This window comes from Penicillium hordei (assembly GCF_028827395.1).
Source record: "Penicillium hordei strain IBT 12815 chromosome Unknown utg000005l_segment0_segment0, whole genome shotgun sequence".
Classification (NCBI taxonomy): domain Eukaryota; kingdom Fungi; phylum Ascomycota; class Eurotiomycetes; order Eurotiales; family Aspergillaceae; genus Penicillium; species Penicillium hordei.
The window spans coordinates 4,047,144-4,075,142 of NW_026623146.1; the positions used below are offsets into that span (position 1 = coordinate 4,047,144).

Sequence of the window (27,999 nt, forward strand, 5' to 3'; positions counted from 1 at the left end):
CTTCATCAAAGTGTTTGCTTCAATCTCGCAAAATTTAAGGACTGTTGGCAGATTTTCTTATTAAGATAACACTTTTCAAATGGGCAATAACAGAGCCGGTGACCAAACAAAGAATATCCAACGACCTCTGCACTTTCTTTTAACCAAATTACCAAATTACCAGTCCAATGCCGAGCTGAGACCGTCCAGTTCACGCTGATAGTTCCGGTGCTGAGAAACCTGATAGAAGAATTTGCTTACAAAGTCCTTCGCCGCCTTGGCAACTTGGAAGCCCTCTTTGAAGCCCTCTTTGAAGCCCTCTGGCTTCGGCGTGGCAGCAGTAACAACCCCGTACCATTCCACGGTCTCTGCTGAGGTAGGGGATGCGAGCCTGACATCCAACGCTTTACCTAGCACTTGCTTAATGAAATCGCAAGCTTCGCCAGTAGCTCCAAGAGCTTTTAGATGACCAAAGCTCTCCACAATCCAGAACCGCAGTTGGCCATTCTTTGACAAGGTGGTAATATGGGACCCGCCCGGGACGAAGGTAGCGTCGAACATAGTTGAGCGCTGTCCATCATACATGTGGTCGGCAATAACACCATCCGAAGTCTCCGGAGCTTGTCCCTGGGCGTATATCGGAGATCGTTTCGTGCCGATCACGAAGGGTAGTGCTCCCGCGGCCTTGATAGCGGCCTTCATACCTGTAAAGGCAACTTGGTCGTATCCGTCACCGATGAGAATAGCAATACGACGACTCTCAATAGTAGGCTTTTCAGGCGGGAATTCAGTCTGTGATAGACCCTTTGCGCTGCGGCCATGATTTGGCATGAGTTGCTTGTCAGGAATAGTGGCTCCAACTAGCTGAGCGACTCGCTGGGCAAGTTTCAAGTCGATCTCGGCAAGCCGAGTCCCCGCGAGACGCTCATATACAATAGGGTCATCACAATGGTCGAGTTCAAATGTGAGTGCCTTCATCATGTGTGACTTTTCGTGCTCAGACATTGAGTTGTAGAACGTCTGCGCTTGGGTATGATGGTCACGGAACTTCTCACTGAGCGTTCGATTTTTGATACCGGAAACCTTCTTAGGATACGAGACAAATCCACCATCTTCCGCTTTGGCTGGAGGTAGTGCCTCGAACCTATTCGGCCAGTAGTTGACTTTACCCTTGCTGATTCTGTGGCGCATTGCGCCATCGCGATTGAAGTTCATCATCGGGCAGACAGGCCGGTTAATTGGTAGCTCTTCCCAATTGATGCCTAGCCGACTGATCTGAGTGTCGAAGTAGGAGAAATTTCGGCCTTGGAGGAGTGGATCATCCGAGAAATCAACACCAGGGACAATATGACTAGTACAAAATGCGACCTGCTCAGTTTGAGGGAAAAACTCGTCCACATTCCTATTGAGCTCGAGTTTTCCGATACGGCGAAGGGGGACGAGCTCCTCCGGCCAAACCTTGGTCGCGTCAAGGATATCGAAGTCAAAGTCATGTTCCTTTTCCTCGGGAATGGTTTGAATAGCGAAGTCCCACTGGGGGTATGCGCCATTCTCAATCGCTTCCATTAGGTCCTTGCGATGGAAGTCGGGATCTTGACCCGCAAGCTTGAGAGCTTCATCCCATACAAGAGAGTGAACGCCGAGCTTAGGTACGAAGTGGAACTTGACGAAATGTCGTTTACCCTCCTTGTTGATCAACGTATAGGTATTGACGCCAAAGCCTTGCATCATGCGGTATGAGCGAGGGATCGCTCGATCGGACATGGCCCACATGAACATATGGGTTGCCTCGGGGTGAAGATAGACAAAGTCCCAGAAGTTGTTGTGCGCAGTTTGAGCCTGCGGGACTTCGTTGTGTGGCTCAGGTTTGACGGCATGCACTATTCGTCATGTCAGCCTAATATCAATCAGATCTATGCAAGTAAACATACCAAAATCTGGGAACTTGATCGAATCTTGGATGAAAAAGACTGGGATATTGTTTCCAACAATGTCCCAATTTCCCTCGTCAGTGTAGAACTTGACAGCGAAGCCTCTCACGTCTCTCACGGTGTCCGCGCTACCTCTGCTACCCTGCACCGTTGAAAAGCGAACGAATACCGGGGTATTACGGGACGTGTCAGTAAGAATGCCAGCATGGCTTACGTCCTCGGCACTTTCATGGAGCGTGAAATTGCCAAATGCACCAGTCCCACGCGCATGCACGACACGCTCAGGGATCCGCTCATGATCGAAACGGTGAATCTACACATGCGTATTAGGAGGAATCCGGAACTGGTGTTCGGCGAAACATACCTTCTCCCTTGCGATGTGGTCCTCTAGCAAAGATGGACCAGTCTTGCGATCAGATGCAACCTTGAGCCAGTTGTCGGGATTCTGAATGCGAATACCATGGTCGGTCGTCTGTGGCTCGCTGGTGTGAGCGTCGACAGTGTCACGGGAAAGGTCCGCCGTCTTTTTATCTTTAGAGAGTGCAGGTTGAGCTGCTTGCCGGGCCTTTTCCAGCCCCGAAGCGATAGTGGTAGTCATTTTTTTAGGAAATGAAATTATTGAGTATAAAGGGATTTTGGAGCTCAAAAGGAAACAGCAATAACTAAGTTTGTCCTAACAACCTTTATAGAAGCATTCCGTGACCGGCCGTTAAGGGAGCTTAGGTTGTCCGCGTCACTTTTTCGCCAACGCCAGGGAAGAGGGCTTTTGAAATACTCATGATTTGGTTGGCTGTCAATTTGAGACTGGTAGGAAATACAAGTTTGGCTCGCATTGATTATTTCCGTTGTCTGGATGCTTTCGGATTACCTGAAGTCATATTGATATCAGTATCAGCTTCGTTGTGATAAGCTCAAAACCGGTATTCTACCTTTACTATTAAATTGGCAGGTGAACAACTTTGCAACTATGGACGATTAATCCTGCTTTTTAAACGTATAGACAAAGATCTGCCGACAATGGATCTCAACTTACACCATTATGATCCAATTGTATGGTGCTTGTATATTGGCAGGTAGGTTTAATGAGCTTCCCGAACCCCAGCCCCTAATTCTGAATTTTGTGAACATTATTCTTGACATAACATATCTAAAATGACGCAAAAGCACTATTATCAATCAGCAAATCTACCCAAGTTCTTTTGAACTAATTAAAGACAGTACAAATAGACCAAGTTAAAGAGGTATAAGAGTCATATGATATAATACACCCAGATAAATGTCACTTAAGTTTGGGTCGTCGTCCATGAGGGAAGCCTTTGGTGGGCAGAGTCAATTCTTTTCTGGGTTTCTGTCACGTGATCTACATGACGAGGTTGTGGAACGTCCTATGAATTAATGGCCCTGAGTTCCGGCTTCACACTCTTTGCAGGTTTTATCTATTCTATATTGATTGATGTCAATGCAAATTGACTTGTCTCATTATGCAAATCAAGATTACAGCAATAGTAGCCATATGCAACAGAAACACTACCACGTATGGCAGGCATAATGGCGCCACGCGTACCAAACTAGGCAAAAATTGGCTGATCGGGTTCAATGTTGATTATGCAAAGCATACATAAAACAACAATCTCACGATCTGGCTGAGAAGGCACGCCGCAAAGGTCGAGACGTAGGGTGGGTATCATCTGACTTTTGAGTCACGGGACGCTTAGGCGCCATTCACTCCCCAGCGGTCCGGGCTAGAAAGATAAAATAAAGCAGTGCCAACCTACTTTAGTGGTTCTACAACTATACTCATGTACAACTGTACTCAAGTGTACAACCTCGTCGCCACTTTTTCGGCCTAAAGGTGGCGGTGGTCAATCAATTACTGCCTGACGAAATCACCTGCTCTTCAACCCCCACCTCTTGCCCCACCTTAGAATTTACGCAAATTGCAAACCTGGATAAACCACATCATCAGCTGCCTTCAAATTATCATCAACTTACCATCTTAATTTCCGTCCGATATCATAGCAAGGCTTCATTCCCAACAACCATCACGTTATCACGTTTATCGAGCCGCCTCACGCCAACTCACCTGGCACAAACCCGACTCATCACCACCTTGCTGTGTTCGAGGTATTGCTATACAACTCTTCTCCTCCCGAGTGACGAATCTCACGGATATTGAAAATAGTGGGCGTCGTATTCCTTGTATGCTGGATTTTTACAGGCTGTTATGACAATAACGAAAGAAGATTTGGTATGCCACCTTTGTGAGAGTCTGGTGTATATTGCTGATTTAATTATGCTAGATATCGCGGTGGGAACCTCCCTCTGTTCTGCAAGCTTGGCAGCTATAGCGTCAGAGCGTCCAGCAAGTGACTGAGACAAGCTCCAATCCCAGTACAGCGAGATTCCAGCACTTTCCCTCGTGAGAAGAAAACGGTTCAAATAGGTTTATTAACCAGATTGCATGGGCGAGAGAGGGGAGGGATGATTCGACGGGTTAGTTAACATGGTCAACTAATTTCTATGCAAAAAAAAATAATTTTTTGTTGTTCAACCGATCTGGCCTCAAAATCTGGTTTATTTGGTCATAATGAGAGAGATCTCAGAAAATTGTGATGGTGTGCAAACCGAGTAACTACAAACAACTGTTTGCTTCAAACCTCGGGTAAGCAGATTGTTCATTTCATCGAATCTACACCCCATTCTCCCCGCCATCACTTTAATTGCCTGTTCATTACTATGGTTCAGTTCTCTCAACTAGTTGCTCTATGCAATTAAACTTTCAATTTATGACCAGCTTATTCTAGCTGAACATTACAAGATTTAATTCTAAAGAATGCGTAAAAAATCGCACTTTTTAACTCGTCTTACCCAAACTACCAGAAGTGATGCCTTCAATGATCAGTTCGCTTCGATAAGAAAGGCCCGTCAATAAGCAAATAATTTGCGGGGCAGATGGCATGAACAACTACTGACAACTACTGTTGTGATGTTTGAGATAATGTGGAAAGTCATGGGAATTCACGATTCCCACTACAGTACGTCCCGAAACTGGTGCAACCGCCGATGTACACTCTTCGATTGTTCCTCAAATCCTAGTTGCCAAGACACGCTAGTCTATATCAAGAGTTTTCCGGAGTATCCTTGTCACCGGGGTACGTATTATTTGTTGCGAATAGTAACTTGACATACAGCGGAATGTATTGTAATTTAATACAACTGACAACTCGATACCCATCTTGATACTCATCGCCCCTTGCACGGAGATCTTGAACGATTAACTACAGTACCGTGTGGCAAGTTCGAAACTAATCTTGCTATTTGACGAATACAACCTTTTTTTTTTTTTTTTTTTTTTTTTTTTATTTAGTGCACACCTTACTTAATGTACCTGATCTGCTTCTTAGTAGTATTTAAAAGTTGAATACACAAACCCGAAATAGTCTAGCTGCTATGTCTCTCAGTGGTATTTTATTTGATGGTACGTATATAAGTAGCTAAAGTTGAAAACGGAGTTCCGTACCTATACTCAACAGCTTTTGTTCCATCCGTGCTTTAACCGAACCAAACCACCTTATTTCCTTGTTCGAGCGCTTTGTTGCTAGTCAGTATTTGTTTCATAATCGCTTTAAATAGCTCGCTTACTCTGATCCGTCACAGTGACATCTCTATTAGCAGCAAAGACCACATCCTCAGAAAGCTGCCAGGACCTAGTAGCATAGGTCGTATAAGGTTCAATACTAACTATTTTTCCAGTGAAATTCTTTCTAGTCTCGCCGGGGCAAAGTAAAGTCAAAGATTCATCAGTATTATTTTCGTCATAGAGTGTCAACTTCACATCGGTCTCATTTGACACTGTGATGTTGTCGTTGATAAACTTTGCTGTATGCATGGTAGGAGTCAATATCTGTGTTTGGTACAACGTTGTAAGGGCTCGATGAGGAATCCGATAGTGGAGCAGTGTCTTATGGAAATTCATAGTGCTGCTAAAAATCGTTGCGGGCATTATGGGTTGGACTCCATATATATTGAGGTGGATTCTAAAACGTCATAATGATCATCAGCTGCTGCATACAGTATTGAAACACTAGATACATGATGTATCACTGAGCGTAAAGTACCGTATTGATAATCTAACAGGAATATTGATACTCCGGGCTTATTCCAATTACGGTATAGTATATCTTGGCATTAGGGAATAAGAGACAATCGAAGAGTGTAGTGGTTGCACCGGTTTCGGGACGTACTGTATATATTCCTGGACGACCACTCAGGGAATTTCGCCCGGCAAGCCCCATGAAACGGTCGTTCAGTGGGCAGGCGACCAACTCAAAGCTATCAACAGGCCTGACAGCACTTTCGCACAGCAGCATATATTTAGTGCGAGCTACATCGGCAAATTAATTCATCTTCATCATCAATTCATAGGCCTGGGTTGTTCCACAATCTGCTCGCCCGGAGAAACCCCGTCGACTCATGTCCGGGAGCCAATCGGTTGCTCGGTTTTAGTGCAAAATGAGAAATGCAGTAAACGCATAATGTCCTGTTCAAAGAGAATAATTGGAGCACTCCGCGAAACACTGTTTGTTTGCAAGATTCGAGAACGAAAACAGAGCCTCATAATTATTTCTATTACCGTGGAAAGTTGAGTGGCATTCAAGAGGAAGAAATCTGTGTGCTAAGATTTCAACAATAGTGGCCAAGACCGGGCTTGGCGCCGATCTGTCCGTATATTGACTCAGATGACCAACTTGCTAAATTGAACGAGAACGAAGATCTGTGTTTATCTAGGGGCAGAGATAAATTTTAAGGTTTTTCATTTCCGGCCAACATCCGCTCTCTACTCAGAGTCATTTTGAAAGTCAGGTTCCGTTTATCAACTACGTAACGTGAAGTTTCGTGCAATATGCCTGCCCCAAAAGAACAGGCAGCTGTCCGGACAACTGTGTAACCGCAGCGCACGAGCAATAACCACAGCCTGAACCTGGAGTAACCTGTTCAATAGTGACGGAGATCAGGTGTATAGCGAGCGTACTGGTGAATTCACGATGGTAAAATTCTCTAAAATACAACAATGGTCCGGTTTTGACAATCTGGTCGGACACAATTAGTAAGCAATTTACATAGTCTAAAATCACATGATTCAATGGTCCTGGACTCGGTAATCCATGTAATCAGTCTGTTTTCTGACAAATAGAGATGTATATCCTAGTCTTGTTCAACGGCATTGAATATGCTCTTTTCAAATTTGACAATTCCCACTACATTCAGAGGTTGATGTTCAATTCCTGTCCGGCCTGAGTCCGAGATAAACAACTCAAACTCAAATCGGATGGCCAAAGGAGAAAATTTAGCGCGCCGGTTGATCCAACCCATTGCGTAATAGTACGTTCAGCGGAGGCTTCTGGCTACAGGAATGAAGGGAGGGTTTATGCCACTGGTCGATCAAAGCTCGTTATAATTTATTCTACCGGAATCTCGACAGGAGTCTATGTACAGTGATTAACCAGCTGATTCTCGAGTTTCATCAACTCCCTAACAGCGTAGACCTCAGGCCCGGTCCGGACGGATGCTGGTAGATCATGGAACTCTACTAGGAGTTATAAGTGTCAAAGTACCTGGAAATGATTGGTATCGCTTTATTGGTAGGCATCTTGCTGCAAGTACGAACTTGCAGGTACTCCTACCTCGTTCCTCGCTTTCCCTTCCCTTATTCTGCCACACGCCTGGGGGGTCGTCCGGGTCTTCTCCCAGTACCTGGGCTATCCTTGGATAGCGAGTTCATTTGGTCTTTCAACATAGCCAATTCTGCTTTGAGCGCCGAGATTTCCTGGCACGCTCTCTGGATGGTCTCCATGCCTCGTACAATCTCGTCGTTCCAGCGATTTTGTTCATCGAGCTGTATTTCCACGTACCTGGAAATTTCCATTAGCATATCCACATTGGAGCAAGTCTCAAGCTTTCTTGCGAGGCGTGCACCCACCGAGCTCGGCGGTCTAGACTGGAAAGACATTAGCCTCACTGGTAACTCTAGTATGTAGAGGCAGATAGCCATACTCTTTGGAACACTTGCCAATTAATACGGGAACATCAGCCTCTCCAGAATGCACCGCTTCTGGACCGTCATCTGCCGCGCTTTGGGCCTCCATATCCCAATCACCCTCAGCTCCATCTCCTGTGTCTTCATCCATCGGGACATGGTTTTCTCCCGCATAGGACTGCGTTTCCATGTCGTAAGGACAGTCTTCCTCTTGGATTGCAATTGATTCGGGAATGCTCCAGACGTCGGAAGGCTTGGGAAGCTTGGAGGCAAGAGCATCCCGCAGTTGGCTGGAGAACCGACCTGGGTTCCCACAGGAACCAGGATTTTGTAAGATATCCATAGATTAAGGATCCTGGCTTTGTGGGAAAAGCTAATGGTGGAAAATTGGAAGGTTCAGGAAACAAATTTATGGCTAGCCCCTCCCACTACCGATGGAGGTCGGACTTGATTTATAACCCGGATGGAGACAACGATGCAGAGCTTGAACCAATGTAAGGGCTGGGGCTATATGCCCTGCGCAACTCGGACACGCTTGGTTTTCAGAAACGCAGAAAACGGCCCTACGGATACAAAAATCATTGGTTGGATAGTCCTGCGACGCCCGGGATAGTCTAACAAAAAGTGCTTAAGTGGGGGTGGGAGGGGAATTGGCGCGTAGTAGAGCTTTGACACTACTTTGAGGGTCTCTAGAGGGAATCAATAGGCCTAGCAAGAAGCCCCAAACTTATCAGTAGCGGTGACATCCAGACCAGTCTCTGCAAGCAAGAGATCGATAATAGCCAAGTGTCCATTGTATGCGGCCAAGGAAAGCGCAGTGTTTCCCAAGTAAGTTTTGAGATTGATGTCGGGTGGCATTGTGTGTTGAAGAAGTAGCTTGACCACTTCAAAGTGGCCCATCTCGGAGGCAGTACAGAGGGGTGAGGTGTTCCAAAATTGCTGATTGATATCGATGGTATCAACGCAAAGTAATCGACGCACAACGTCTAGATGACCCTTTTTGGCAGCGTAGAAAAGGGGAGGGGCCTGTTCCACGTTCACTTGTATGTCCTTTCTTACAAGAAGTAATTCCACCACGCGCAGGTCACCATTAAAAGCAGCATGGGTGAGGGGAACCCATTCCTCGTCGTCGCGAATGTTAGGATCTAGATCCTCATTGTCGAGAAGGGCACATATTATTGGCATATTTCCCGTCATCACCGCATGATGAAGAGGTGTCCTGCCATTTTGGCCTGCCACGTTGATACGTACATGGTCATTTGCGAGAATCTGTAAAGCTATGGCGGTATGATTTGCATGCACAGCTAAGCAGAGTGCAGTAGCTCCATTAACATCCAAGGCATTGATATCCACGGCTCCATCGATCAACAGAAGATTAATAATCGACCGGTCACCATATTCGGCTGCGATGTGAAAGACAGTGCGACCGTAAATGTCCCTCGCTTTGACGCAAGTCTCTTTATAGGTAAGCAGCTGCTGAACTACTTTCCTGTTACCCTTTTCTGTGGCTTGATGCAACAGGGTCTTACCATCTCTAGCTCTTGAATTGGGATTTGCGCCGTTAGCAACTAGTAGCGAGACGATATCTTGGAGGCCCGCCTGTACAGCTCGCCAGAGCAAACGGTCTCTGGCATGAGTATCTTTCAGTAAGGACTTTCCTGAGATGTCTTCCGAATGTAGGAGCAACATTCTGGTGATTTTCACGCTTTTCCTGGCAATAGCAAGGCTGATTGGTGAAATCTGTTTGTAGTCTGGCGTGCATATATCGCCGCCCCTTTTCAAAAGAACTTCCACCAGGCTCTCATCGCTATGAGCAATGGCATACCAGATAGCAGACCGATGCTTGTGGTCTCTTTTATCCAGGCATGGGTTGAAGTCCAGTAAAAGTGAGGCAGTAGACCGAAGTCCCCTTCTCATAGCGTATATCAATGGAGTCTGCTGGTACTTATCTTGCCAATTAATATCTCCTCTGTTACCAAAGAGGAGCATGCGAATAATCGTCTCGTTCTCAGCACGGATCGCATGAAAAATGGGTGTGCGAGACTTATCATCTGTAGTGTTTGCGTCCGCTTGGTAATTGTGCAGCATCTTCCCCACAAATCCCGATTCACATCGAATAACACTCCAAAGTAAGGCAGAGCTGCGTTGTTTGCGTACGTTGAACTTGCACAGAAAAGGGAGGAAAAGAGCACTGGTTGCTCGATTGAGAAACGCCAGTTTGAATATATCCTTGGCTTTGTCCAGACATTCTGCTATGCAAAGTAGAATTTCAATAGGAAGATCAAGGAGAAACATCTATTTATTTATTAGCTTATGCACGAGTTGATGGGGTAGACATTAGCAGCTGGGATACTCACATTGACTTATATCGATGGCTGAGAGAAGGACAGAACTGGTGTACAGATTTATCCATATCATACGACAAAATTTGTGGGATTATGTTTGAATCGAAGACGCGGGATAGAGCTGTTATTATAAGCAGGATATAGAGCCACTGGCAAATTGCCTTGAAGGGTTGAGATTCCTAGGAAGCGAGAGCTGGTTATTCGGACACCTGCTGTGTGCGCAAACCCCGTCCATGGCTTTCGAGATAGGCAGGTAGCTCAGGTTGCACGAACCAATACAGGTGTCTATATTGGATTATTCTACAGATTGCGTAGATAGCATTATTAAGATGCACGTTCCGTTATTTCTCAAATAACCGTTACATTTTATCGTTCATCGACATCCTGCCTCACTTCAAAAGATGTCTTTGCACCATATTTCTGTTACCCGCTCTCATTACCCGCGTCTAAGATTTGTATTCTATTCTAGAACCCGTTTATTACATCCCGAGTGAGACTCACATTACTAGGGTCATATCCGGCCTTGGGATCTATAGTATGGTTCCTAGACACCCTCTTGGTCGCATATATAGTAGCTTAGGCGTTTGGTCGCTGACCAAACACTCTGTGAAGGATCGTGAATTGATAGTTCGTTTGTCCGATGTGTTTTTTTCTAAAAAGCTAGGGCACCTGGTTAAATCCTATCTTTTTTGAACTTATCAGGGCGTTTGCGACTCTATATAGATTAATGAAGGAAATCGATTTCTTTTTTCCTCTTTCTCGCCCATAACGAAACGACCGACTTCGTAGCGACGTTTATTACGCCGACGGTGTTTAATATGCATCAACTAATTTAGCTGATGGGTCTGGTCGATGGTGTCGCAGACACGTAAAATATATTGCGAGCATTATGTCAATAACGTTGAAAGTACGGTTTCTTTCACGTTGCCGCACCTATTCAATGACCGCAAATGACACTAGTGATCGCCCCTCCAAATTTGCAGAAGCCATCGTTATGAGTTCAACACGTAAAGGAACGACTTCCGTACAATATCATGGTCTTTGTATAGCTTCGCACAGTGGATCTTTTGCGGTTGATCAACGGTGAAAAGCATGAACTAGTTCTGGAAATAGAGTAAGCTGAAAAAGCATTAGTGCAGTACAGCCCGGGAAACGCCATTGTGAGTCTCAATGGAAACTGTGTTAAAAACTGGCTGCACATCGCGCGCAAACAAGGGTATACGTCACCTTTTTGCCTCCAAACCACTGGCTACTACCAGTCAGTTCCTCAAGTTCCAAAGAAGAGCTATAAAAACTGTTGAAGTCCCCATGCATGGTAAAGTATCCAAGTCTGCCGGAGTTTGTAATTATAACATACCGGCTCATCCTTTTACCTCGAGTACTCATATTCATTCCGCATTCAACTCCGATCTTGAGATATGGGAACTCATCTTCGAACTTCTAATTTAGCAAGACAAAATCCGCGTGCTGCCAGTGTCAAAGCAATTCACCAGAGGTCCGTTGAGCTTTGGGTTGAGTGAGTAGCCATGATATGCTTTCTTAATTTCCCTATATACTGATTCCTCAGGTACCTTATTGATAGTGGGGATGTTCCAGTTGGCTATAAGCTGGAGAAGGGATCTTCTGCGCCCGGTATTACCATGATCAAAAAGTTTATCCTGTGGTACTACGCGTGTTTTACAAGAAGACGTCTTCAGCCAGATGGAAGAGCAACGGTGATTGCTACTCTCGTATGCGCGGAGAGGTTTTTCAGTGGCTTTGAGGCAGCTACTGGGAACAGGGTTGCTCCAGCGGACCGTTCAGAGATATACAGGGTTAGTATAGCAGAAGCTGCGAAAATTGATGATGCCGGCAGAGGCTTACCTTTCCATAGTGGATCAGATTGGGTCGAATGGCCACTGAGGTTATATGAGGGTTCACTGAAGAGGTACAAGTACTAAATGCTTATTTTTGTCTTAGCATACCTCACATCAGGAGGTTAAATAAAGCTCGTCCACCCAACGTGACAGTTCTTATTGCAGTAGACAACGATAGTTAGACTAAGCGAATTGGCATATCGATGATAACTTTCTGTTCCAACTGTAGATTACTTGATGCCGGCCATGCATCCCTGGCAGAAGGAAAAACGCGGGACAGTCCGCAATAAAATGTTGAGTACAATCGGAGATTTAGCCATTTAGCCATAGGCCGACCGGGGTGATGGCAATCACAAGCCAAATTTGTCGCTATGGATTTGTTCTGTGGAACGCGGAAGCCCTGGTTGCCTAAATTGCCCAACATTCCGGCCTCTCTTTTGCACCACTGCGAAAAAAGAAATTGGAGAACATTGTTTCAAGCATCCCATTTTGACCCTGACTAGTCCCCTTGCAAGGAGTGCCAAAGAAAACAAGCCCAGACCTTCTACCGTTAGCGTCCGCTTCTTCTTTCGGGAATCAGCCGCTGGACCCACGTCGCATGTTTCATCTCGGAATAAGCAGGTTCCGCCGACGCATGCGTCAAAGCCTGTCCATGTTGTGAATAATAGTACCTGGAAAATTTCCCCTAACTCACCTATTTTATCATAAGCACCCTAAGCCTTGACACAGGAATATTATCTGAGAATCCTTGTTTTCTTAGCCCCAAAACGGTTAAGTTCTAGAAGGCGATGTCATCCACCTTGAAAGACCATTGAGGTTGACACATTTGTTGCACAAAGACCTTCGCTCCTTCTTGCACGCCTTCAGCACTGTTGCAACAAGTGCGAATGGAGCCACATTCGTAGAAACAGCCATGCTTCGTAGCGGCTGTCTCGGAAAGACACGCCTTGGAAGAAAGCCCTCTCAAGAATCGAGATCCAACCAGATAGGGGTATCGTCATTAAACGGGCAGAGACCGCACCATCTACCTCTGACATTGTCGTCCACCCAGAGGCTTCGGGACGCCAACAGCACCTAGGTGCAGCCACGACGCTCAATGTCAAAATGGAAGCGGCAGAATCCCTACAGATCCAGGTTGGGCCAATGGGCCGATGGTCAGTGCATACCGCAGAGTGACCGGGAATTCCGTACGCCATCAATATCATTAACAATGTTGCCATCCAGCGATGGAGATCAACTGGTTCGCATACCGGAACAGCGACTATCCTGAGCGACAGTACAGTGATATTCGAAATCAGTTTTAACTACAAACTCTCTTCCTTTATCCCCGGGGGCCCACTTCAAGTGCACTAGTCCGTATCAAGTCATCTTCCCGCCGCGCGGTCCGCTTTCGATCAGTTGGCGTAAATACACTAATTTTATCTCCGTACATTTACGTTATTTGATGGAGCCGGAATAAATCAGACTTGTGTATTTTCGGCAGAGGATTTTCGTTTTCGGACCAATAAAGCTGGGGCTTCGCCTGGTTTAGGAGGTCGTTGCTCAAGGTCGAAGTGGGGGGAAGCAGAAATCAGGTCACTGAGCTTAGAATATCCATGTGTTGAGGGGTTGAAGTCTGGGTGTCGATTTATAAGGTGCTCGCCGACCTCTGATAACCGAGCCCACCCACCATTATCGAGACTCGTCTCTGCCGGACTGTTCAGTTAACTATCTGATATACCATTATGTCGGGCATCTTGAACTGGAGAATGGGCTTCAGGGACTTCAATCCCATTAGAATTCGGGGCAAATTCTGGGAGATACTTAAGGTCTTCAGTATAGATGAATTCATCGCACGCAGCGACGAAGGGCTTAGGCGTCTTGCGCTCCCCAAATCCGTATACCTTTAGCCCAGACTCGCGGATCCGAGTGGCTAATCGAGTGAAGTCGCTGTCACTAGAAATGAGGCAGAAGCCATCGAAGCGGCCCGAGTGTAAGAGATCCATCGCATCTACGATCATAGCTGAATCGGTTGCATTTTTGCCGTATGTGTACGCAAACTGCTGGATGGGCTGAATTGAATTACTAAGTAGCACTTCGCTCCATCCTTTCAATCCAGTATTGGTCCAGTCCCCGTAGGCCCGCTTTACGTGAGCTGTGCCATATTTTGCGACCTCCGCAAGCAAGTCTATGACGATGGAGGATTGCGCATTATCGGCGTCAATGAGAACCACAAGTTTGGAATTGTTATCGCAAGCCATGATCATATATGTATGCTGTATGAGCGATGCTGAGTATGGTTTTCGTAGTCATGGTCAATTTCGAGCGTCATCGGCGTGCCACGTCCTATATACAGTCTCAGTCACGTGGTATTTATGACGTCAAGACACCCTTTCTTCAATTTGATGACGACTTCAATATAATCAAACCGAGCCTCTTCAGGCCCTCCGACCAAGTACGGGCATATATGACTGCTTATTGGCATATACAGTTATATTATGCATTTACAAGGTGGGAAAACATGTGACGGTGTCTTCCACTACCGTTCAATAAACTGGATATACTCAATATAATTGCCCGACAATGTTTCAGTGAACTGAGATTTGTAAAGCGATGCAGGAGAAACCCAGCGGCGACGTTGCAGTTGCTTACGTCCAAAGAAAGATGGGACTGTAATATATGCTGGCAAATCAAGGATAAGAATAAATGCAGGAGTTGGCGGAAAGGTGTCTTGATACGGACTAGTGCTCTTGAGATGCGGGGCCTTCAGGATAAGGGAAGAGAGAGTGGAGTTAAAACTGATTTCGAATATACCTGTATGTCGGCTTTGCAAGCTGTCCAGCATTTAAGTCTGGTCAACAGACTATCCATTCCGTCTTGCAAGCCGCTAAGAGCGTCAAATCGCACGGCACCACGATTCGCCTACAATGGATACCTAGATACTGTGAGGCGCCCGTAAATGACACAGCAGATCAATTGGCTAGAAAGGCAGCCATACCGGGGGAAACACACCCATTTTCCCCTTTAATATCGTGAGGACGAGAAGAGGGAACAGGTAGCCACCTTCGGCGGATTGATCACTCACTACCCGCCAAGTACACGAGGTGGCTTTACGGACCGCTGCCGAGAAATTGAGTCTATTTGCTAACACGAATGCTGACGGGACACTCTCGGGTTAGCCACGTATGTAAAGGCGTTCCACTTCCGCAACGACGACCGGTGCGCCTGGGTGAGCGGGAAAGCGTCACTCACGTTCTGTTGGATTGTCGGGATCTAAGAGGTTTGCGACGGAAGCTTTGAGCGAAGTTAGGCAACGTGCTAAGGAGTATATCGGCCTTGCTAGGAGGTTCCGAGGAAGGGAGAAGGGGTAGCCCGATACTGCCTCGAATATCAACGGTGGAAGCCGTCTTGGATTTCGTTGGATTTCGGCGAGGCATCCCAACGGTTCCGATGTCGCGCGCCATGGGGGCAGCAAACACAGACGGGCGGCGGCTAGGCCAGGCCTCGGCGAGGCTCCAACTTCCTCGAAGAAGTGGTACATTCTGCCTGTACCTAGCCTAGTGGGTTGGTGTTTAGAATCCAATTTCTATTTGCGAGAGGACAGGGTAAATGAAGTCATCCACCCATCCATCCATACTGTACCATCTTCTCACACAGAGCTTCTTCGCTGTTTGTTGAAGAGAACACCCCTCCTCCGGAGAACCCATTTTCCTGGCAGGGTGCACCATGGGTTAAGGAATCCAGTCTAGATTTTGGGAGAACATACAGCCGATGGGACGCTGTAGATGAGGTATCTCAGCGGATGCGGGCAGGACAAATAGAAGATAAAACGTGGCTGAGATCAATAGTGGTGTTTATCTAGGAAGAGGACTATATAAGGGGACACGGCGGAGGAACATTTGCTTAGGTCATTTGATTTTTGAGGGCAGAAAATACAACCAAGGCTTGGATAGGCTTATTAGCGGCGGACCAACCAATAACAAGTTGCACCCTCATGTTATCCCAGCTGCCCCAGGATTAAAACCGAAGAACGGAATTAAAAGTACTTTTGAACGGAGAGAGAAGTCTGATTTGTAATAGACTAATCATCAAGGGCATCCATCATGACTTAGAAGTAAAAAAGAATATCTGCTTCAAAATGTAAGTTAAACAATATCCAATTCAAGTAAGTCAGTTCAGACAAATTGTGCAGGTTGGAAGCGCCCCCGCCGGTCGGCATGTGAGCTGACTGCCTGCTTCCAATCAATCGGCCTGTCTGCCGTACTGCTGAGGCTTATGCCAAAAGAACACTACCGCAAGTAGGTGCTTCCTTCCCCCGCCCCTTTTTTGCCTTCGTTCAAGGGGGTCAGTAAAAATGATAGTGTCGCTTTGAATGATCCAGTGTCGAACATAAATAATTCTCGGTCTCAGCTAATCGTCACCATCATCGCACTTGCTTGCCTTGAAGTCGCGCATAGTCCAGGATGCGTTCCTTCAATTACCTTTTCTTTATCGGAACTGTTGTGGCAGGCAGTTATTTGGCTATCATTCAGGACAATAACGGCGAGAACAACTGTAGAGTGTGGTCTCAGAATAACCACGGCTGTACAGGCTACTCAGCAACCTTTGCTAAGCTGAAAGGCAAAGATTGCTCGGGTGAGTATCCAATTTGAACCAAAGGCCCTCACGCCATTGTTGACACTCCTTAGGTTTCATTGGTGCCGGTTCCGACGATAAGTCGGTGAAAGTTGATATATGTGGCACTGAAAACGGAGAGCAGGTTGCCTGGGTGACAGTCAACAAAGACGGCACTGTGTCTTTCCTCAACCGACAGGGAGACACGTCTAGTTGTATGCTAGAAAACGGTCTTAAGGTGCCCAGTGGGTGTAGCATTGGTAATACAGGTTCCTCTCAGACGACCACGCCGATCTCTACAGGCAGTCAGTCCTCGTTCTCAACTGCAATCGGCACGTCCACTTCTGAAACAGCCCGTGCTGATCAATCTCCAACTCCGATATTCACATCGACGCCTACGGACAGTCCATCTTTGGCTTCAACTTCAGCCGGAAAATCGGCTACTGAGACTCCCCTTGCTGATCAATCTGCATCTGCGACATTCACGTCGACGCCTACGGACAGTCCATCTTTGGCTTCAACTTCAGCCGGTAAATCAGCTACTGGGACACCCCTTGCAGATCACTCTTCAACTCTCACTTCTACCCCGGCATGCACATGCTCTTGCAAATCTGCAGTCGTCTGATGTATCGTCTGATGTATATAACCTGCACTGCCAGTGCGAGCCGCCGGCTAGTTAATCATTGTTTATCACCATATTTTGCCCTATATAGTTGGAGCTACACGTGTGCGTCATGCAGGAGGTGAATGAGCATTTCTTACATCCCATTCTGTATTGAAGTATAACATAAAGAGCCAATATATGGATGTTCTTTATCTTTGTCTACTACATATTTTGCACAGTACCATCACGGGTCTTTTTGAGCCTCTACAGAGTGCTTGGTCTATATGCTGATCTTAATTCACAGAGATTTGACGAGGCAGGGATGGAAAGAGATGTGATTTTATATCTGACCCCCTTTTCTGCTTCCCTCACTAATAGGTACTCTCTAGGGGGGATTGAAGGCTAACCTGGCTCGGATTAACATGCAACTTTTGACGGCATTCCAGTCATTCTGGTGTGAAGGGCTCCAGCTTTTGCGCGAGCCCTCACAGTTTCGGTTTATGACAACAATGGTATATCTCGGGCTATAAAAAGCCCGCGCTACCCCTGATTTGTGCAGTTGTTTTCTCAAGCAAACAAATCCCAAAAGATTTTGGAGCTAGTTCTTTTACGTGGTTCATGAACAGGTTCCTTCGCCAAGTTTCATTTGCCCTGTTCAATATTTGTGTTTCAGGGCCTTGGTATGTTTGGGATATTCTGGACAGACGCAATTTATTTGGCTTCGCAGGAGTCCTTTTAAAGTCGATGTTAACCTCAACAGGACTATAGACCCCAGCGCAACTTTGACAACTTCCTTCCTCTTCTCTCATCGCTAATTGATGGAAGCGGTAGTAAGCTGCCTTTTCTTTCTTACTTCTTTTTAATTGCCGATTCGCTAACGTTTGTTGGTGACATAACGAAGCTTCATCACATCTATTACAGTTGTCTGTTTAGGAGGGTATTCGCTGAAAAGGGCGACTGATGTTACTTCATCTGACGCTTTTCAGAGTATCCCTTGAAACTACAAAGTCCGGACTGTACTTTTACTTATTGGGTCTTCCTCCGGAAAAGTCATCAACAATTCTTCCTTGTGGGACGATTGCGAATAAGGAGATCGGAAGCCAGCTTCCAGTGTCACTTCTGGTGAGGTTCTTTGTAAGTGAACTGTCTCTGTACTAGTGACTGTTTCTGCTTCTCAACGTCGACAATGAAAATACTGCAGAGTCCGCCAGTGTCAAAAGCAAACCCGGGATTATATGGAAGAGGTGCGTTCTACGGACAAATTAGCATAGTGGTCATATGGGAAAGGGGTTGTGAGCTTAGACGATGTTGGCCTCATTGTGCGAGGTCCTGATATTTCCATCACACAGCATGTATCCAGAATTACGATATCCAAATATAGCAAGCTTTCCAAGCATCTATTTTGGCGGTAGAAGTATGGCCTTCAAGAAAGCAAATTAAAGCAAAAAGGTAATTGTCAGAATCAAAAGAAAATGTAACAATTCCGAGGAAAGGGACTTACCGATGATATTTATCACGCCGAGATGGGAAGCAATCTGTCAACACAAGTTTGTGAGGTAAATGGCGGGGGAACATATATTGCCTTTAAAGTAAGTACATACCTGTGCTTACTATTGGCTATTACATTGATTTAGTGACTTTAGCAGTCGTAACCAGCTTATAAACTGTCTGTGAAAACAATCAAGGTTACCCCATCACAAAGAATTAAAGCGCGTCCGATGATGCCTACGTACTATTCTGCGTAACGTTAACTGCCTTCGGAAAGTTAATGCTGGGTTCCTATCCGGTATGCCAAACCCTGGTGTCATCATACATCATATGCACGTAGAAGTGGAATGAGCTGTGAGTGTTCCAAGGGAAAGCCGTTTTCGAATCTACTGTATTATTCGCACCAGGGGATTAAGGGTTCTGAACTAGATATGGAGTAGTGCAAGTGTAACTTCATATTCGGCAGCATCTTCTCGGCCATACGGTCTGAACCTCAAGTGCAGTTTCTTTGCCCGAGTTTCCTATTCCATAGCTAGCACAACCACATCAGCACTTTCTGAGCCATCTGGTTGCTATTAGATTAGCATTATGGGGATCTCTTCGAAATCTGTACTAATTTCTCAAATCAAGTCTTACTGAACAATTTCTGGGCAATTGACTAATTTAGGGCTAATATGTGGGGAAAAGTACCTACTACGGACGAATACACGGCAATGCCTTGAGCGGCATTCTACAGTAGATTTCGAAAACGGCTTCCTCTTAGAACACTCACGGCTTGTTTCTCGGCCCGTACCCGAAACCACACTAGCTCGAATTTAGATTTGGTATTGACCACGCTTGGCTCACAATACATGTTAGATTACCACTAGTCCTAATTTTGTGCTAGTGTGGTTTCGGGTACGGGCCGAGAAACAAGCCGTGAGTGTTCTAAGAGGAAGCCGTTTTCGAAATCTACTGTACCAATGGTGGGATCACTACACTTAGTCCCAGTCAAAGCAGCTGGAAGGGTTGCTTCCCGCCGCCAATGGGTACCCACCAATGAAAGGACAGAGATGTGTGGCAACGCTAGTCTTCAGAACTCTTATGGGTCTAAATTTGACTCTAGCAGATGAATGTCTAAAGGCGTTTTATACAAATCAGTACTTTCCTGAAGATTATTTAAGCTTTGATGTACCTTGAGCGCATTGGAGCGCCTTCGGCGATTTTTTGCTTGCGCCACTTTTCATCGTTGCTCTCTGGTCTTTCGGGAGTAAGTGTGCTCTCAGAAAGCACAGACGCGCAATCAGATATTTCATCGCGGTCCCCATCGTGGGTCGTTGTCCGGTCAGACCACACCGGGGCTTCAGCCGAAGTGTTCATTACTTTATCTCTATCGCCTAGCCACTCAAATGATGGCTCTAGATACAGATCAACCAATCGGAGGTCCTCGCTCGTCCTTGGTCGAACGGTTTTCACTATTGTCTCACGAATGAATGGCCCAGCGCACACTGATACCAATTCGGTTAGCTATGAATTCGTTATATCAAGTATATCATAACAGAAAACAGGGTTAGATAATAAGAAAAGCAATAACGCAGGCGTACATAAAGAATGAGGGAAGGGAGGAGCAAGCGTCTTGGAACGTACTTACCTGCAACAACCATCTTCCCATATTGATCCTCCATGTAGCGTGTCAATTCCTCCCTTGGCCTGATTGGTTTGAAATAATATTGAATGCGCGTGCTGTTGGGGAAAAGGGATGCGTCTTTCGGCCGGGGACCAAGGCAATATATTCGAAAATTTAAGATCTGTACCATTGTAAGCACGGCAATAAGAAGGAAGGACACAAGATCACAATCATACGTCGAAGCCCCCACGGTCGCGATGGTCAAGGTTGAGGATGTGCTGAATCCGACCACGCACCCAGTCCTGATTGGCTGTAGTCGCCAAGTTAGTGGGAAAATACTTGGATTCACAGAAAAGTCAAGAAATAGGCCTACCAAGGTTGCTTCTTTCATCCTGCTCGACTTGCCAAAGAACTTCCAGTTTCCTTATTGTATTTTTACGCTCGCGGCTACCCAGGACTAAGTCTCGAATATAAGACAAGGCACGAAACAGGCCGATGTCCTCGACCACAAAAAGGACCGTCCCGTACTCGTCAAATCGGTCCGGGCGACCAAATGGCCCCAGCACATAAACCTGGAAGTTCATGGAGGACCGTGGGGAGTTGAGTGCGTCTTGGGCGAGCCTAGCGGTGAGACCTGGTCGAGGTCTGGTTACTAGATGCAAAATACGAGCAGATTGCCCCCCAACCTTGGCATCGCACCCCCTCTTACTGCTTTCGTGCAAATTCTTGTTCTCCCAGTACGCAACATAAAAGAGTGGGAGTTGCACAAAGATTGGCAATTTTGAACGTGGCAACCACAGCTGCACATACTGGCCCGGGCACATTTCCCAGTTAGCTGGTACCGAAATATCAAGCCACAAAAGTCCATTGGATAACCTTGCTACGGCATCTTGGCTTGCGCCGCGCCATGACTTTTGTCTCCACATAGTTTTGATGAACGCTGCCCCACTTAAAGTAAGCCAGAGACAGAACCCACCAAGCAGAACCCAGCGGTACACTGAACCCTGGTCAAGTAGATGGTAAAATAGGGCGACCATGGCGATTGCTGCCAGCATATAGTGGCCCTTCAGCACAAGTTGTAAGTGGCGTCGAAGAAACGCAGCGTGCATCAATGGTAAAATAAACAGAAGACTGCATGCAGCCTGCGTTTGGTTAGTCAGCAAGCTTTTGAGAGTATCCTAGGTACACGAAAGAGAAGGAGGTAATCACCAACAGAGGAACGACGAACGAAGCGGACGTGCGAGCAGATTTTCGAGCGACACTGACAATTACAGACCCATGAAGCAGACTGTAAAGGACACATATACGTCCAAACCACCGGTGGATCCACGCCAGTGTCTGCCGCTCAATATGACAAATATCGGCTGGAAGGCTGAAGGTGAACCCGGTGCAGAGAGCCAGAAGGTGGATGATAGCCAGAGAGCCAGCCCTTTTCTGCACCTCTACAAATGAATGCGTCCAAAGAGTAATAGCCACCATATTGGCGGAACTAATAATAGCGATAGCTGCAAACTGTAGCCACGATGAGACATCGAGCCATCGTAGGATGTGAGGCGTTGGCGACTGAAGCAGCCGCCTCCACGAGACCACTTGACGCACCCTCATGACCCAATGGCCGCATCGCCTTCCGAACCAGTAGGCAAGCCAGATTGCGATGAGGACGGCAACGCAAAGCCCGTATTTGTCGGGAATAGAAGTCTTAATGAACCAGGAGTGAATCCTGGATGTGGTCGGAGTCATATTTTACACTCTGCGACAAGAATTTGGTAAAGAGCAGAAGGAACCGGCAGAGTTCATATAGGCTTTTCAGAATCCGAGATTTCTATTTATTCAAGATGACTAGCTCAGTTTGGCCAGTCATCTGTGGAACGCACTTGGATACTACAAAAGAATTTAAAAATCGTGACATAAATTTACGGGCCTAGCTCTGTTATCAAATAATCAATACTTAGTTCGGTATATCTTTGAGCGGGCTGGTGTAACAAATTATTGCTCTCTTCTATGTATCTGAAAACGATGGGAAATTGGCCCGCGTAAAGTTCTGGGGTGAGGAGTTAGACCAATTCCCACTGAGGACTTTTGACCCTTTGCCCAGGGAGTACGGATTTACGTACCTGTCATCTACAATTTAACAAGTTTATATTAACTCAATTTGGCTGATCTGAGCAAAAAAAGAAAAGGAAAGGAAAAAGGAAGCGCGTCGAAAATGCGCAAGCCTAAGGTTTCCAAGGCTGTTTGGATCAGACCTCAAAGTCCCATAGGAGCCATCCGTACTAGCAGTATAATTTCTTGGCTTTTCTGGAATTAGGAAATGATGGAAAGTCGAACTGTCACAGTCTGGCCCATATATAGCTCTCTACCATATATAGCTCTCTACCATATATAGCTCTCTACCATATATAGCTCTCTACCATATATAGCTCTCTACCATATATAGCTCTCTACCATATATAGCTCTCTATACAGCGATTTTCCAAAACAGTTTACAATACCCTTCAGACACTCATACTCCGTTTGTCGGCCCGTACCCGAGACAACGCTAGTCCAGATCCAACTAGTCCGTAAATTGTACTGATCTGTAAGTGGAGAATATCTTACCACTTATCCTAATAAGCGTTCAATCTGTTTCGAGTACGCGCGCGTCGCACGCATCGGCCTGAAACGAAAGCAAAGGACAATAGATTTAAAAGTGATAGAACAGTGCTCGACTGGCCCTAGTGAGGCGGAGATGTGTCTGAATCCAAAGGGGCCAATGACAGAAAACCCCGGGCCGGCAAACAGAGTATGTCTGAGGGGTAAACAGTTTTCGAAAATAGCTGTAATCACAAAATAATCATAAAGTTCTACATAAGCTACAATGTGGTTTAAAATTAGTGCTCTAAAAGTCCTGGCTAAACCCACCTGAGACTTCATTTGGCTTGGCCTCGAGATACGTGCCAAATCAGATCACAGCCATTATCATAGTAGGCATAGTGCCCTATACAAATTGGAATTAGACAAAGAAACAGAGAATTAAGATGGTGAAACTAATTTCTATTTATGCCGTATTCCCATACACAGAATGGCGAAAATGGTGCAAGATTGTACTCTTCACGGAACTACTTGAGCTACACGAAGTGCCTGAGTATTTCATTTCGTGTTCAGGGTTTGGGCCTGATGAAGAGCGCGTCTGTCCGAACAGCATCAACCCAGTCGTAGGCTGCTTTTCCGGGGATTCGTACGGATCCTTTCAGGAATACCTTGCGGCCTTCAACCTTTTCTGGCCATGCGCGGAGAAACATTGGCGCTGACGGCGGGACGGAATGAATGAACGATGTGTTTAGGTAGGCAGTGAACGCTGGTTCGTGTTTGTGTTTGCAACAGTCGGCGAGAATTCGGTCCATCAATAGGGCAATGTATCCACCGAACAATTTACCGTCGTAGTAGCACATCTGCTGGGAAGGTGTCAGGAGTAGAAGGGATTCTGCCTCATATCCCAAACTATGGGGCTTGAATGTTGGACGATAGCCTTCAAATAGTGAACGCATCATTTGCTCAGAAGGGTCGACGAGGGAATGCTAAGGCACAATCATCAGTATGCCGCCATGAAGAGGTTCCTTGTTGACTCTCACATGAGTTGGTTCAGGTAATTCATTGCATAACTCGCGGGGAGGTTTATGAGGTGCTTGCGCCAGAGATCGATATCCGCGAAAGGATTGAGAGAGAAATGCGGTCAAAGTAAGCTTGTACATGTCTGAGGTAAAATTATTGGAAGAGTGCAAGATAATGACGGGAAGATTCGGTCAGAATAGAGTGCTATATATATCAAGCGGTGTCTGGGGGTGTATATATCTAAAAGAGGTCTTCTGTCTACTCAACTGGAAATTGAGCTATGGATTGATTGAACGACAGGGACCCTTGGGAAGGTCAAATTGAGTGTAAAAAGAAATAATTTTCTTTTTTTTTTTTTTTTTGTTTTTTTTTTGCGTTAAACTAAATGACCAATGACCAATGACCTTACGGTGACTCATGCGATATTTATCTGGTCATGCTTGTTCCGCTCATGAAGTGTAGTTGAAACGGGCAACAATTGATAAAATGGTTAATTTCGGTGTTTGAAAAACTAGTTTCGCGATTTAGAGGGTAATGCCATCAAAGAGTATCTAATGTAAGTACTGCAACGGCCATTTAGCATGGTATGGGGTGATTCCAAATGAGGTCGGGGTGAATCGACAGCATTGCTACACCTGATGTTTTACTTGACAGGGTTGCAACCTCCTTCTGCCCGCCCCGGGGCGGCCCAGGAGTTAAAAGTGATGGGCGTATTAAGATCTTCGAACATATACTTTCAAAATTCCTCCTTTCTCACTAACACCCCCCCGCCCCCAAAAACCGACTATCTCTTCCCTCTCCGTTGATGAACTGAACTGTCGAACTGTCCCACCGTCTCATTCTCCCCACGAACCGCGATCGACACATCCCGCTAAATAAAAATTTTTGTATTTTCGCGTCGCTTTATATAATTGAACCGGATCACCTGGCACACACTAATAATAGGGAAAGAAACACCATGGCACCTACTACTATGATGGACACTAATTTCACACAGCCGGCCGAGTGCTACAACTCGCGCGACGCGGTGCCCGCCACCATGCCCTCCAACATTCAATATTACAATCAGGCCCCACTGTACCAGACCAAAAGCCCAAACAGAGATATGAAGGCTGTTTTGCAGTCTTGTTGTTCGAATGGAGTGTGGATTTATGACGATCCGGATCCTTGTACGGCTGTTTGTGATTCGCGTTCTGCGGCTGAGGCGAAGAAGACGATGTACTGCTTAAATGCTCAGATGGTGGTATATGGGACTAAAACTGAGAAGGCTTCTGCGGTAGCCAGGCGTCCGATGGGCTGGCTGTCTTTGATGGTTGGGGGATTGCGTTTGTCGGGGATGTTTATTTGATGGGAGTGAAGGGTCGGTTTTGAAATTGAGCTATCCATTTGTGATTTATGGAGTTATTTGGAATGGACCTTGCTGTACATGCTGAGATGTGAATATGAGGGAATTCTGGAGATATGCTCAAGTAATATGGCTCAGGCACAAGTCGGAAATTTATTCATCAAAAGCTTGCCAAATCTCCTAATGATGTGAGCCAGTTCACATAATTATACAGGTGTGCAATATATTGAACTGAGTATACCCGGGAGCCTGTATGAAGTAGGGCATTCTAATCCAATGGGATTTGTAAGTTCCACGAGTGATGAAAGTGAATAATTCCAACTCCTACATATGGTTCGCAACATATCATATCCTACCTATGCAACGGGCCTCGTGTGCCTCGGGTGACGGGCGAAACCATTTACAGTAGATTTCGAAAACGGCTTCCCCTTAGAACACTCACGGTTTGTTTCTCGGCCCGTACCCAAAACCACACTAGCATTAATTAGGACTAGTGGTAATCTTACATGCATTGTGAGCCAAGGATGATCAATACCAAATCCAAATTCGAACTAGTGTGGTTTCGGGTACGGGCCGAGAAACAAACCGTGAGTGTTCTAAGGGGAAGCCGTTTTCGAAATCTACTGTAGCTTATTATCTAATACGGCAGTGAGTCTGGTTGATAGTGCCCAGACACCAGTCATTGCTGTGGTTCGGGTCCAGTACGAGGCTTATTTCGGAGATCTCGCTTTCCAGCACCCTAAGATCCAGCGTCGCCCGTCCATTTCACATATATAGGAGGATAGGAAATGAAGATATTAGTCTTATGGCTATCCAAAGAGATAAATCCTGGTTTGTAAAGGAAAGGCAGATTCGAGGTCCTATACTACGTACACATTGCTAACTATGCTTTGCCATCTTTTAGTTGGCTAGAATGTTTTTTTTTTTTGCAATCTTAGAGCCGTAACAATACATGGGCAGTTATATTACTAAAGTCATCCCTGTGTCTACTTGTTATATCCAGGCTTGATGGGGATTGCTAGCTTTCACATTTAGAACCAGAAATGGATGAACGCCAACATATAACTTTAGAAGCACTACTAAGGCTTTATAAATGATTGTACCACTCCGCAACAAGTCCCTTTATCAGTGTAGTAACCAAAGCACGAGTCCTCCGAGGCGAAAAGTTGCAGAGACACGTAGTTTAGTTTAGCTTCTTCAGTCCGAGTAACCCGAAGCTAGTCTGCTATCAGGACAGTGTCAGCTGTCACCTATTATGATATGATGGGATTGATGTGAAATCTTGAAGGCTCCAAGTCTCACAGCCATTTTCCTGCGGCAATCAATCTTGTTTTGGCGTTGGCTATTGATTTCTCGTCTGGAGAAGCTCCAACCTCTCGAAAGCCCCTCGATATCATCTCGTCCTTGTAAGATGGCCAAGTTGCTACTATCATGTCCATTCTAGAAGCGTACTCTTCAGGGTTCCTCGCTCGAAGGCCGCCATGAACTCCTTTGAACGCCTTCTCCAGCTCTAGATGTGACTTATAGCTAAAATTTCTCGCGCTTGCTAGCCTTATTACCGAGCGCTCAGCGTTTTCTATTTTGATTTGTGAGCCTTGGATGGTATCAACACCCGCTTCTCCACCTTTCTTGCCCGGTGTATCATTGCCTCCATCATTTCCCGCAGTATCAGCGGCAGTTCCATGCGAGGTGGCCGGTCCGTTTGTTTTCGATTTCTCGTGAATGAAATAATTCTGGCCGGGATTATGAGTGCCACGTTTTGACCAATTGTTGTGGAAGGGATTCAAAGGTATGCTGCGCTCTTGGCATTCTCTCTTCCTCCACTGTTCATATTTAGTCATCTGTATTACATATGCTCTCTTGATCTTCTCATTTATCTCAGTTCTTTTTCTTGAAGTTGCCATGCGGGAAAGTGCTGATCTCGACATCCAACTCTGTTTGCCGCAAAATAGATGGAGATGCTCTTCACCTATATTCTGCCATTCAATCAAGACGTATGCCCCCTTTGTGAGGTCAAGTTCCCTCAAATTATGCTCGTCCACTTTTATATTGGGATTGACTGGTATGGCGACTCCGACGATACATTGGATATTGTCGCAATTATACCGGCGACGTAGCAGATTATTTTTGCTGCGAATATCCAAAATTGACCCGATATTGTTACAAACAGGTTGGAGTTGCTTAACCTGGTCACTGTCTCGAAATTTGGTCTTTTCCAGCTTATAGTTGCACATTTGTTGGGGGCCATGCCGGAGAATTATGTAAATAAATGCTCTAAAGCAGTACCATGCGACGGGAAACCCCTCTGCTCCATCGATTTCTTGCTTTTGGCGCTTTTGTGGGCCTATTGGAAAACTGTTATACTCGGAGTTGAATTTTCTCAGAGCTGTTTGAGAGGGCCATTCATCTTGACGTCGGCTTGTATGTACTTGAGATTTGCCCATTTTCTCGTTTTCTTTGGGGTACTGTGCCCCTGGCTGTAAGTCGACAGCTGGTCCGGTGAACTCGAGGCCTTCCATTCCTTCACACGTATTATGTTTCGTTTGCTCAGTGGTTTGTTCAGCGCCCGCATCCTCAAGCCTCGGCTCGTTGTGTCTGCCGCCAAGGGTGTCCATTCTAGACTG

General features: G+C 45.9%; 10 protein-coding genes across 10 annotated transcripts; 2 read left to right on the forward strand and 8 right to left on the reverse strand.

Moving 5' to 3' along the window:
• Positions 1-156: 156 nt before the first annotated feature.
• catA (catalase catA) lies at positions 157-2,508 on the reverse strand (the record flags this gene model as incomplete). Its single annotated transcript, XM_056901424.1, has 3 exons — positions 157-1,859; positions 1,911-2,223; positions 2,275-2,508. 3 exons carry the CDS (start codon positions 2,506-2,508, stop codon positions 157-159), a joined length of 2,250 nt encoding a protein of 749 aa, XP_056750092.1.
• Positions 2,509-5,535: 3,027 nt separating this feature from the next.
• On the reverse strand, positions 5,536-5,799 carry N7537_010371 (uncharacterized protein; the record flags this gene model as incomplete). The annotated part of the gene is made up of 1 exon (XM_056901425.1): positions 5,536-5,799. One exon carries the CDS (start codon positions 5,797-5,799, stop codon positions 5,536-5,538), a length of 264 nt encoding a protein of 87 aa, XP_056750093.1.
• Positions 5,800-7,617: 1,818 nt separating this feature from the next.
• On the reverse strand, positions 7,618-8,290 carry N7537_010372 (uncharacterized protein; the record flags this gene model as incomplete). The annotated part of the gene is made up of 2 exons (XM_056901426.1): positions 7,618-7,903; positions 7,965-8,290. 2 exons carry the CDS (start codon positions 8,288-8,290, stop codon positions 7,618-7,620), a joined length of 612 nt encoding a protein of 203 aa, XP_056750094.1.
• A 365-nt stretch (positions 8,291-8,655) lies between these two features.
• On the reverse strand, positions 8,656-10,242 carry N7537_010373 (uncharacterized protein; the record flags this gene model as incomplete). The annotated part of the gene is made up of 1 exon (XM_056901427.1): positions 8,656-10,242. The coding sequence occupies one exon, from the start codon at positions 10,240-10,242 to the stop codon at positions 8,656-8,658; it is 1,587 nt and encodes a 528-aa protein (XP_056750095.1).
• Positions 10,243-13,608: 3,366 nt separating this feature from the next.
• Positions 13,609-14,388, reverse strand: N7537_010374 (NYN domain-containing protein; the record flags this gene model as incomplete). Its single annotated transcript, XM_056901428.1, has 2 exons — positions 13,609-13,835; positions 13,869-14,388. 2 exons carry the CDS (start codon positions 14,386-14,388, stop codon positions 13,609-13,611), a joined length of 747 nt encoding a protein of 248 aa, XP_056750096.1.
• Positions 14,389-16,590: 2,202 nt separating this feature from the next.
• On the forward strand, positions 16,591-17,366 carry N7537_010375 (uncharacterized protein; the record flags this gene model as incomplete). The annotated part of the gene is made up of 2 exons (XM_056901429.1): positions 16,591-16,762; positions 16,816-17,366. The coding sequence occupies 2 exons, from the start codon at positions 16,591-16,593 to the stop codon at positions 17,364-17,366; spliced, it is 723 nt and encodes a 240-aa protein (XP_056750097.1).
• Positions 17,367-19,991: 2,625 nt separating this feature from the next.
• N7537_010376 (ferric reductase family protein) lies at positions 19,992-22,179 on the reverse strand (the record flags this gene model as incomplete). Its single annotated transcript, XM_056901430.1, has 5 exons — positions 19,992-20,320; positions 20,464-20,620; positions 20,676-20,749; positions 20,813-21,581; positions 21,649-22,179. 5 exons carry the CDS (start codon positions 22,177-22,179, stop codon positions 19,992-19,994), a joined length of 1,860 nt encoding a protein of 619 aa, XP_056750098.1.
• Positions 22,180-23,579: 1,400 nt separating this feature from the next.
• Positions 23,580-23,966, reverse strand: N7537_010377 (hotdog fold domain-containing protein; the record flags this gene model as incomplete). The annotated part of the gene is made up of 1 exon (XM_056901431.1): positions 23,580-23,966. The coding sequence occupies one exon, from the start codon at positions 23,964-23,966 to the stop codon at positions 23,580-23,582; it is 387 nt and encodes a 128-aa protein (XP_056750099.1).
• Positions 23,967-24,988: 1,022 nt separating this feature from the next.
• N7537_010378 (uncharacterized protein) lies at positions 24,989-25,378 on the forward strand (the record flags this gene model as incomplete). The annotated part of the gene is made up of 1 exon (XM_056901432.1): positions 24,989-25,378. The coding sequence occupies one exon, from the start codon at positions 24,989-24,991 to the stop codon at positions 25,376-25,378; it is 390 nt and encodes a 129-aa protein (XP_056750100.1).
• A 1,295-nt stretch (positions 25,379-26,673) lies between these two features.
• N7537_010379 (uncharacterized protein) lies at positions 26,674-27,990 on the reverse strand (the record flags this gene model as incomplete). Its single annotated transcript, XM_056901433.1, has 1 exon — positions 26,674-27,990. The coding sequence occupies one exon, from the start codon at positions 27,988-27,990 to the stop codon at positions 26,674-26,676; it is 1,317 nt and encodes a 438-aa protein (XP_056750101.1).
• Between the last annotated feature and the right edge of the window lie 9 nt (positions 27,991-27,999).